This window comes from Carassius gibelio, chromosome A9, assembly GCF_023724105.1.
Source record: "Carassius gibelio isolate Cgi1373 ecotype wild population from Czech Republic chromosome A9, carGib1.2-hapl.c, whole genome shotgun sequence".
In the NCBI taxonomy this organism is placed as follows: Eukaryota; Metazoa; Chordata; class Actinopteri; order Cypriniformes; family Cyprinidae; genus Carassius; species Carassius gibelio.
In genome coordinates this window covers 25,565,148-25,577,647 of record NC_068379.1, presented here as the reverse complement: position 1 = coordinate 25,577,647, position 12,500 = coordinate 25,565,148, and the positions used below count along the sequence as shown (strand labels likewise).

Sequence of the window (12,500 nt, the reverse complement as noted above, 5' to 3'; positions counted from 1 at the left end):
TGCATTATACATGTTTGCCTTCTAAAGGCTTTGGCAATCTTAGATAAAACGCAACTCAATCATGTGTGTTTCACTAAAGGTGGTTGATTATTTTTTTCCTCACTATTCAGATATTAGCTTTGATCAGAAGAGCACCAAAATAGTTCACCAACACTGTAAAAAGTTGTATTTGTCATTTTTTGAAGTATGTTTTATGAAAATAGTCAATAAATCAATGCAGGGTTGCCAAGCCCTGTTTTTACCCCGGATTGGGATGCTTTCTTTGGTATTTTATTTCATCTTGTGTAGTTTTGTTGATGACATCTGTGTAATTCTGATGAATGATTAGATGCACAACTTTAAACATCAACAGCAAGATGAAGATGTAAATGTATACTGAAGGTCAGTTTGTTTTGCAGTCATAATATCTTACATGATTATTTGTGTTGTATTTTCGTTTGCATTTTCATAGTTTTCCCCTGAGATTCACCAGTTGATCGCTGCTTTTGTTGGGTGTTTTGATAGTCAGCAGAGGAATGTTTAGTTGTTATTTGCTCTTGTGTTACTGCTGATGTGCATATCTCCTTCTCGTCTTATCATATTTAATATGCATAGTCAACTATAAGCAAGTTAAGTTTATCTGAGAAATGACTTCTCTCCATCTTATCCACTGCTAATCTCTGCCTAAAATGTTGCTGACCAATCAGCATCTGTTGCATCTGTCATGTGATTAGACGGTCCCACTTTATATTAGGTGGCCTTAACTACTATGTACTTACATAAAAAATAAGTACAATGTACTTATTGTGTTCATATTGTATTGTAAAACACCTTTGCTGCTATTGAGGTGGGATAGGGGTAAGGTAGGGAGAGGGTTGGAGGTATGGGTAAGTTTAAGGGTGGGTTAAGGTGTAAAGTATGGGTCAACAGTGTAATTATAAATGTTATTACAGAAATTAAATACAGATGTAATTACATGTTGTTTTTTAAAGATAAGTACAATGTAAAAACATGTATGTACACATTACATACATTGTACTAAATTATTAATTACAATTTAAGTACATAGTAGTTAAGGCCACTTAATATAAAGTGGGTCCAATAGTGTTTTTGCAGGTCACAAATCAGAGAAGAAAGTCTTAAATATTCATAAAGGCATGGGATTAAAAGTTGCACGCATTCAAAAATGAAGAATATATTTTTTTTCAATACAAACAACTAAACAGCCTTAAACCATGATACATTTACTTGAAATGCAAAATGAAGATAGTTGTTTGAAGTTTTGTTTTCTGATGTTTAAATTATTCATAAAAAAAGATTAGACATGCCCAAACTTTTGACTTCTAGTACAAAACCAGCAATAGTTACTTAATTATGAATTCAACAAATGTGACAGTAAATTGTGTGTTTGTTTCTAATGCTCTTGAACTCAAAATACTGAGGCGTCTGTCAAGTTAAACACTAACCTGAATCCCTGGAGAGATTTCCCCTCCACTTCTTCAGGCTTACTTGAAAGTTTTTTCAGTACATCAAGCAAATTCCATCAAGTGCTTGCTGAATTAAGCTGGGATGGATTAAAGAGTCAGAGTTGGTAAATGAATGAAATCAGCAGCTTTAGGCTTTGGTGGAGAGTCCAGAGCGCATGACCTTAATATTCAGTCTGATCAACACACATCTGAGTATTTGCTGTGTGTGTTGTGACGGATATCTGAAAAGCTTTGGCTGATGGTGACCTACATATAGTGGCACATTTTCTTAGTTTTCCACTGCTGTAGTGATTGGTTGTGTACAAGTTAATATGACTTGTTTAAGCATGATTCAGCAGTAAAGCAAAGACACTACAGACAAAAACATTGATTTGCATGAGCTGGTCAATTTTGAAATTTGGTTATTTTGCTTCCATAACATGTTTTCCTTCAGGCTAGTGAAATAAGAGGAAAGTGGAAACACACATAATACAAAGTGTTTATTTTATTGCACATTGTGTATTTGCTTCTGTAGATTTCAATTACACTGCATAACTTTAACGTTTTTTCTCCACTTCAGCAGCACTTACAAACACCAAAACTTACAGTATTATCTGTATCTATGTTCTAAAGGATTTTATAGAGGGGTTTGTTCATATATCATTTATTGGTTTTATTATTGCACTTTATTTATTTGTGCACATATTTTTCAATTACAGTACATTTTTATGCTGTTTTCTAAAAAAAAAATAGTTTTTTCTCCACTTCAGCAGCAACAACATACACTAAAACTTAGAGTTTAATTCTTATCTATATTCTGAAGATTTTTACAGAAGGGTTTGTTGATATATCATTCAGACTTATTTCTGTAGCATTTTATTGCCAAAAACACATTGACTGTATTTTCTGATTTATAGAGTCATGCAAAGAGAAATGCTGAATTCACTCTGTAAATACTTTGAACTGTAATATGTCAGAAAAATAAAAAAAATAATTCAGTGTTTTGATTAATCTTCTGAAAATATGAATGCAAAGTATAGTTCATAATTAATTAGATAATGCCTTATTTGCATATTTAAACATAACATTTTCAATAACTTGCCATACAAAAAATATTTACATTTCTTAATGTATTCAGTCGACTGGGAAATTATGGTGACATCTATTATTATTATTATTATTATTATTATTATTATTATTATTATTATTATTAATATTATTATTATTATTATTTTTATCATTATTTTGCCTTAAACAACCACATGCTCCATTTGAACAGCAGTTGAGAGAATCTAATGTAATATTTGTGCTGAAGTTCACAGCAAAGGCAGACAGACAGATGTTTGTTAATCCCATGTGGGACAGCTGTGATGTATTAGCAGCCAGATATAATCAGAACAGTGTGGCACATGCATTACAATAAAGACGAAATAAATAAATAATAAAGAGAGGACACAATTCACATGCGGTGATACACAGAGATGCATGTTCTGCAACTTTCTATAATGAGAATATGGAATGTATGAGTGTTTGTCTCATTGCTGTCAGAGCAGCTTGAGTTGTTGTTTTTTTATGTCGCTAAAACTGAAATTGCTGAATTTTGCAGTATCCTTAGTGACACATGACTAATGTCAATTTTGTAACTTATTTATATTGACTTCAAAGACCTACATTTTTCAGGTTATAAATGAAATAGATATATTATAATTTAATGCATCTGGTCATTAAATCAAATATTTTTATTGATGATAAATTATATTGTTTAAATACCACAAAGTAGCAACCATCACTTCTAAACAGTCTCTGTTTGCATGTGTGCCATTTCTACTTCGTCCTTTGTGGAGTCAACTGGAAGCAGTGTTAGCTCACTTCAGTTCAGTGTTGATTCAGTTCAGTTCAATAATCATTTGAATTCAGCAATTATACAATAAATCCAATTATAAGCATATCTGAAGAAAATAGTGCCCTCATTCAACTTCATTCGGTTGAATGTTGATTCATTTCAGTTAAAAATGTTGATGTTGTATTGATAAAAAATATTGATGTTTTCAAACGTCAACAAATTTGATTCAGTTAAATAATATTTCTGAATATTAAGAGTCTTTTAAACCCTAACTAAGTAAGCCAAAGGTGACAGTGGCATGGATCCCAAACTTCATTGGGTGACATAAATTAAGGGAAATAAATTAATTAAATAACTGTGCAAGATAAATCGAGTTCATTAGTAACAGCCACTTAGTCAATGGCACTTGTTCCTTAAGTATTTTTTTCCATTCATTTTTAAAAAGTGCATTTTTACTTCCAGAACCAATTTTTACCAAACAAAATCTGCAAAATGTATGACAATTTTCAAAAAAGTTTCTGTAACAATCCGCCAACCATTTGTCACATTAACAAATAGCCCCGCCCCAAACTCACGCCAGTGGTTAAACCGATTTTTGGCGCAATGTATTTTGGTCGCACTTGGCTTGACGCATTACTGATCGTGCGCGCACAAGTGTTTATCAGAGTCTGCATATTTTACTCAACTTTATTCTTTTCTTCTTATTCTTCTTTTAAGAATATATATAAACATGACAAACAACTTCGTTTCTTTTCATTTATGGTCGCTGTTTTTTCTAATATATTGTTGACACTGTCGCAGCTAATAATACAAGTGTTATAGTGTAATTTGTCATCGCATTAATTATAATTTTCTCCTCTCTCCTCATCTCTCTATATCTTTCTCCTCCTCCTACACCCACGCGCTTCTCGGTTCCCCTCCAGTCTCGAGTCGCGCGCTCGTGCGATGACGCTGACCTTTGCACGCGCGCGAGATTATTCGTTACATGTGGACATCTGAGATTAGATGGAGAGGGTCTATCAGCTGACATTCTCCTCCTCCTGCTCCTCCTGCGCTCCCTCCGTTGGGTCTCTCGCTTCATCTCGCTCTCCATCGCTCTCCAAACCCGGCGTTCAGTCTCCACGCGATGGGAAATTAAATAAAGTTGGCCGAGGGCATCTGGAGCCACGGAGGATGGGAATCTGACAGGAACGCGGATCATGTTCCACGCACGCGACGCCGTCGTGAACGCGCAGCCATGCAGGAGATCCTGACTTGAGGAAAGCTCCGTCGCGTTTATTTTCCACACGATTCACGCCGAGACGTTCGCGAGGATGGAACCGAAGTGAGTTCGGAGGCGACCCGCATCATGGACGTGTTCAGCTTTGTCAGGATGCCCAAACTAGCAGGGTGAGTGTGAAGCTCCGCCGCAGTCATTACACAGATTCACTTTCTCCACGCTCACGCGAGTGTAGCGTCGCTGAATGTGTGCGTGCACTGAGTGAGTGTCAGCTGTATGGAAACATGCAGAAGAGTGATGTCACGGGGATGGATAACCCGCTGTCGCATCTCCTCTCCTCATTCATTCATTCAGACCTGATTGCTTCTGAAACTCTTCGTGCTTCTGCGTTAGAACGCATTTTTACTGAGGAATCGAGCTCAATGTTTCAGCTGCCGCTCAACGCGATGCTGCGAATGAAATCCAGAAGCTCCAGAAACAGTCAGTCACTTCACAGCGGGCGAAATCGAAATCTGTGCGTTTCCATCGACTAAAGCTGTAGACTCGGAGGTTACTGTAGCAACAGTAGACAAACAATATTATGCGCTTTATGAAAATAAAAACAAACAAACTACAACAACAACAACAACAACAACTACAAAAAACAATGTATTTATATATTTTTATAATAAATTTATTTTATTTATAAAAATGTTTTTATTTATTTATTATTACATTTTTTGCATGAATTATTATAATTTAGTATCTTAAATTAAAAGAAATTTTGCATTATCCATTGACTATAAGCACATCTGTAGATTTAGAGGTTACTGTAGCAACAGTAAAAATATATGATATATATATAAAGATATATAACATAGTATTTATGTGTGCACTATCCATTGACATCTGTAGATTTGGAGGTTACTGTAGCAGCATTAAACAAAACATATAATGTTCTTTAAATATATATATATATATATATATATATATATATATATATATATATATATATATATATATATATACATACATACATACATACATACATACATACATACATACATATATATATATATATATATATATATATATATATATATATATTTTAATAATCCAAAATATAAAAAATAAAAGTTTGTATTTAAGTATTCATAAATATTATAATTTAATATTATATACAAGCTATTTACAGATACTTTACAATAGACAAATTATATTACATCAAGTGTAAACATTCAGTCTTTATTTATACTGTATGTAATTTATTCATAACTATTATGTTTATCTAAATGTATTTTATAAATGTATTTTCTAAATGTATTATGTATAATACTAATACTACACTATTATTTACATAGTATTTGTTCTAAATTGAGTGTTTTTAAATGAGCAGAAATGTGTGTGTTATCCATTGACAAAGCAGTAGATTTAGAGGTTACCGTAGCAACAGTAGACAAAATATATTGATGAAACACAGCCAGGCCTGTTGTGATTTTTATCAGTTTATTAATGATTTATACAACACCTATATCAAAAACTATATCAAAAACGGCAAGTGAACATATACCGATATATCGGTATATTGCTACAGTACATTTTAATTTCTATAATTTTTTATAGTAATTTCCTTTTAGTAATTAGTCATTTTAAGGCATAAAAGTAGAAAAATATACACACTTTAGTATTTATTTGTATATAATTTATTTATAAATAAGTAAATACATTTATTTTTATTTTTTATTTTTTTTTGCTAATATTTTCTCACGGTATTCTAAATTCATTATTTTAAATAAACAAATATATGCACTATATATGCATAGTAAATATTGTATAAATTAACCATCTTTTAATCTGTCATTGTATTATACTGCATATGAACATATTAGCTGTGTATGGGCCATTATAAACCCCCCACAGAGGTTGATGATGAGAATGGTGCTTTGTGATTTAATTTTCCTCCATGCATACAATGGCGTAACATATAAGCCACATGCATGCGCACTGAGGTCCGGTTAAGCTCATTTCATCCCTGAGTCTGTTTAAACTCCATAACCTGTTTGGCTTGTTTGATTTTTCTTGATTTTATCCCAGCTAATCCTCCTAAAGGATTGGCCCCTGGATCCCGCCACTGTCCAGTGCTCATAATGACAGCCTGTTTATTCTCCAAAATAATCACGCGGTATTCAAACAGATTTTATCCAGCAGCTTTGTGTGAAAGAACAATTGTGTTTGTGTGAAGGGCCTTCAGATGCTTTAAATGAGGACTGGATTGTGTGGATGTTTAGTGAAGATGTGTCTGTGGTTGAAGTTTAATGGAACAGCTGATGATTTGTGATGCATGGGAAATATTTTGTTGATGCTAAAACGTTTCTTAAAATGTTACAATTCTGCAGATCCTGTCAGAATTTAATATCTTAATAACTAGAGTCTGCACAAATGGGAATTCTGTATTTTTTTTTATTGAATATCTTGTTGTTCCAAACCTATATTATGTTATTGTTTTGTTCCTGGAACACAAAATGGTAAGTTTTGAGGAATATACACCATATATATATATATATATATATATATATATATATATATATATATATATATATATATATATATATATATATATATATATATACCAACTTTTGTGGGAGTTTGCAATACAATATTTTATTAGGGTTAAACAATTTGAGGGGAAAGATGGCAAAAGAAAAACATTTGTGCATTTTTAGTGTGGTTTGAAATTTATATATTTATTTATTTATTAATTTACAAGTAAAAGTCTTGGTTTGCTGTGGTTGTTTGTAGGGCTGCAAAATTTGGCCAAAGGTATGTGACTTTATCAGTATGCCAATAAAATAAAATTATAATTATAGTTACTGCTAAAAAAAAAAATAAAAAAAAAATAAAGGATTAAAAACAACATAAGAAATAATACTATTATTATTACTAATACTATATTAGTATTATTTTATTTCACAAATATTGCGATTTTGGTTTTAATTAATCCTGTTCTCCTATTCATAATTTTTATAGTTAACTAAAGCTAAAACCGTAAAATAATTTACTAGTGCAATATTTAAAATTTTTTACTACTTTAGATAAAATTATCTTAAACTAAAATAAAATATTATATATATATGTGTGTTTTTTTTTCAGCTAGTTGCCAAATCGACGTTTGTCATTTGGTTTATAACAACTAAAACTAAACCTCAAGTAAAAATATATACCAATACAAACATTTAGACACACTAAACTAATAACTAATAAAATTACAAACACACAACAAAATTACTAAAAATTTAAATTAAAACCATTTAAAATAAAATAAAAAATCTAAGTCACAATATTAATACACCATATAATAGCATGTATGATATATAATGTTATATTATGAAAATAACCCTAGTCCAATTTGCAAGCTTTAAAACGTTCTCACTACTGTGTCATATATATCAGATTTTTATGGTTTGGTCCAGTTTAAAGCTTGGCATTGGTGGTCAATATGAACTATTACATGTGTTCTGAATCTGATAAATACAAACATGAACGTCTGCATCAATACGAGGATGAATAAATAATGACAGAACATTCTGGTTCCCATTAAACGGCATGCTGCTTGTCACGTGATCTTTCTGCTGTTCTGGTGCTCTTTATTAACAGTAATCTGCAAGATTCATAATCTCCTGCAAACAATGAGAAATATCAGACCTGGGGGACTAAATTTACAGAATTAAATTAAGTAGGCCATATATCACCAAAAGGCAAAGGCTTGATTGTATTCCCCAATGGAAAAGCTTCAAGCAGCAGGTATACCTGTGCAACTAAAGGTTAAAGAGCGCTTCGTCTTATTTCTAAGACAGTGCATGAAAGGAAGCACTTTGGAGAGTTATGAAAGCATCATCTTTAATTCATGCATCTCTCTGTGAGAACAGAGTCTGGAATAAAGCACGCTTGAGGAGCAGAAACAGCCTTGACCAGTAACAAGAAGACTGATGTCTGGCTGTTTCTGCTCACACATGCACTTTCTCACTGAAGCAGTGCTCTGGAGTCAGGAGCTCCTGTTGCATGTTTTTATCTCAAGATCTTTCAGTTGGAAATCACTGAATAACACTAGTGCTCACATAGTTCAAAAATGACCTGAAGAGGACTGCATGCATGCTTGCTAAAATAAAGTTTATCCAGAAATATTAATTAATTCCTCATGTTGTTCCAATGCTGATATACTGTAGTCGCAATTTATTGATATAATCTCGCAAATGATATTGTATTGGCCTCAGAAGATGTATTATGATACTTTAATTTATCTGTTTTTTACTTTTTTATTATCGGAGCACGTTTACTATGAACCTGTCTTATAACTGAGATTTTATCGGGATTTTAATTGTAATTTTTGTTTTAATTTTTATAATTTCCATTAAAATTTTAGTTTTTGTGTGTTTAATCATGTGTTTATACAGTATAAGACAAAAAAACACACAGCAAAATTACTAAAACTTATTTTTATTTCAGTTTGCTATTTTATTAAGTTAAACTAAATGAGTATCTGAGGTATCACTTTGAAAACTGGTTAAAAAATATATATATTTTTATGTTTACTTACTATTATATATATATATATATATATATATATATATATATATATATATATATATATATATATATATATATATATATATGTCAAATGTTCTTCTTAGTTTTCTTCATATTTAGTCAACATGTCCTTTTTTTTTTGAGTCAGGTATTAGTTGAGTTAAAGTCTGTCTGTTTTAGTCTAGTTAAAACATAAGTCATGCTGTATAATGGTTAAACTGAAAAACACAATTATTTTACTCCAAATTATAATCTGATCTGCTGATTGTGATTGTTGTCATTTGATAAATTTCATCAGAATTATTTGCACTTTCACTTTTAAGAACAAATCAAACGAATGTCAACCCATATGCTTTATTTTACCTAATTTTCCTGATTTACTAAATTATAAAAATCAAAACATTTTCTGAACAATTATGGAAACTGGTAACACTGTTATTCTAGTGTCATTGAGATCCTTTTATTATTTTTATTAAAATTTTGATACAATTTTATATCTCTGTTATCATTCTCCTTTAGTTTTTCTCTATTTTTTTTTTAGTTTATTTTCATGTATATGTTTCTAGTTTTTTATTAATTTTTATTTGAGTACATCAACTTAAATGTATCTTAAATTATATATATATATATATATATATATATATATATAGTTTTTTTTTTTTTTTTTTTTACATTTATTTCCATGTAATGAAAAAAAAAAAATTAGTACAGTTTTAGTTAACTATAAAAACTCTGACTGGTAAAATGCAAAATATTTGTTGAAAAGCTAAAACAGTAAAGTTCCTGATATTTATAAATCAGAAGATTAAAAAAAAAAAAACGTTTGATGAGGGGTTTAAGCTATTGACATCTGGCAACCTGAAGCATAAACTTGTGGAAGTCTATATTATAGTTTTTGGAAATGATGAGTAAAGAAGGACAGAATCTTGACTATAGTTGTCGAACCATTGAAACATTGTTGGTGTGTGAAACTGCTGTGAATCTCCTGTTCTAGCAGCATATGGAGAGCTGTAGGAAATGAAGAGCTGAGATGATCTCCAAACTCACAGCAGATGGGATCCAAACGGCTTTATATTCCTCCGGCCTTTAACAATTACCATTATGACTACAATTATAATCACATTTATCAGTGCAAATGCTTTGTTTCCCTCTCTGTGAGATTTGTGCAAATGAAAATGACCAGTTGCGTCACCTTTCATCTGCTGTAACAGAACAGATGTATGTCCAGCTCACATTTTATCCAAAAAAAAAATAATAATAATAATTAAAAAAAATATGGAATGACTGTACCTTTAAAAAAAAAAAAAAAAAAAAAAAAGGAAAAAAATTATGGAATGACTGTACCTTTAAAAAGAAAAAATGTAATTTACATTACTGGTAATATATTTTGGAAAGAGAATTGACAACTGAGAATAAAAAAAAAAAGTAATGGTACCCTTTTCTTTGGTGTTAAATGTGACCTAAACACGTTCTCGACAGGTTTCAGAGATTCTCATACGAATGCTGTGTAACATCTGCTGAAATGTTATTGCATCTGCTGTTAATCTCTTAACCTGTCGTGCAGGATTTGGTCAGTTTGGCTGTGATTTAATGCACTATTATATGATCTTTCTTGAGTTGCATGGTTTGCCTGATGTTTTTTCCATGTGACCTGCTCTGAAGGTTTCTTCACGATCATTGTTCACAGCAGAAGAACAGGGTGCACCAGACAGAGAGTGATGCATGTGCAGAATATTTATGAGCTCAAGCTGACACTTACTTTCTTCAGGTTTTAAATATTTTGTGACACAATGGCTTCAGGAGAAAGCTATATGAACGGAAACTGTGCAAGTGAACAACATTTTGGGATATTGCATAAAAATACTGGATGGAAATTCCAAGATGCACATTAAATATTAGCAAATTGCACATCACAAATGCAGGTAAGAAAACGGGCATAAACTGATGGAAACACATTTACAGAGTGAATTACTGATTCTTTGTGCCAGTTTCCCAGGAAGTGAAGATTGCATTGTTTAAAAAACATGGGATGGAAATGTTGCTTTATTAACTTTTTTTATGCAATATTCCAATAAAAAATAAATACGTTTTTTTTTTTTGTCTTAACTAGACTTTGTTCTCTTGACCAAATTTTTGCACGTTCAATGTTATTATGCAATAGTTCAATATTTTCTTCACCTGTTTTATGCTATATTTCTATATTTTACTAAAATGTTTCTTGCAAAAGTATTATTTCTTTTGCATATTTTATGCAATATTCAATTTGTATTTCACGCCTTTGGATGCAAACGTAGCTAGTTTGTGAAACTGTGCTTGTGTAGTTAGAAGCAGCTGTTCTGATGTACTTTCATAGTGAAGGTTTCAGTGATAAAAGCTGCAGATGTGCAATGAATAATTGGATTTATTAAAAGCTTTGAATGTGATATGAGGTGAATGTGAGCTGAATTATTGTCGTGCAATTGAAGACCAGCTGAAGACAGAAAGAGAATCACACAGGTTTGAGAAAATGACCGAGACTCATAATTATGCTAATTTCACAGTAATGGGAAGTATGAGTTTTAGAAGCTGCATTAAAACACAGCAGCGTTTGTACTTCCTGTCTGTGTTTTTATGAGCAGCACTTGACACGATGTCCCACAGGCGTTAGTTACAGTGTGTGTGTGTGTGTGTGTGTGTGTGTGTGTGTGATGAGCTTCTGTGTGTCATTACAGCGAGTGTTCTCCAGCTGGAGCATCCTCTCAGATAACTGAACATCATCCAGCCGTTTGTCCAGTGTTTCTACTGTAGTGTGGTAGAAGAGTGAAATACAGATATCACGTGATACGAGGCTTTATCGATAGTCTTAAAGTGTTCGTTTTCGACTTCTCGCTCTGCCAAACATAGTGTGCATCATGGACTTGCTCCAGACACGAAGGCTGCTCCAAATAGTAGGCAGCATAATTATATAACATTTTGCCAAAAAAAAAGGCAGCATCACATGTGCCCTTTAAGAAGATAAATAAATAAATAAATAAATCCCAGAATGCATTGTGACAAGTGCAGTGGAATAAATAGGTGATGGATGGATCAAAAAGAATACCCTACAAAAGCATGAATAGTAATATTTTCTATTTTTTATTAATTCCATAAAGAAAATAGTTTATGGAAGGGGTAGAGATAGAAAATATAGTTTTTATATATATTTTATATATTTTAGATATACATATAAAATCTGTTGCCCCCCCCCCCAATAAATACAAAGGTTGTCTGAATTTAATTCATAAAGTTAAATAAATTCAATTTTCATTGTTTTTTTTTTTTCATAAATCGTTGTCATTTTTCTGGATTTTGTTTAAATGGTTTAATTAAATTTGAATAATTGAAAAGGATATCTGATCATATAATTACAAAAAGACAAAAAAAAATTGACTTTTGATTTTTTTTTTTTTAA

The 12,500-nt window shown here is 31.5% G+C and overlaps 2 protein-coding genes across 4 annotated transcripts in view; both read left to right on the top strand.

Moving 5' to 3' along the window:
- LOC128020240 (nuclear factor 7, ovary) overlaps positions 1-12,500 on the top strand; it is a 257,606-nt gene that overhangs the window by 122,627 nt on the left and 122,479 nt on the right. The window lies entirely within an intron of this gene.
- Positions 4,206-12,500, top strand: part of LOC128020228 (FERM and PDZ domain-containing protein 4) — a 54,459-nt gene continuing 46,164 nt past the window's right edge. Inside the window, exon 1 of the mRNA XM_052607005.1 lies at positions 4,206-4,677. Coding sequence (XP_052462965.1) covers positions 4,637-4,677 — 41 coding nt within the window. The 5' untranslated portion in view covers positions 4,206-4,636. The remainder of the gene's footprint in view (positions 4,678-12,500) is intronic.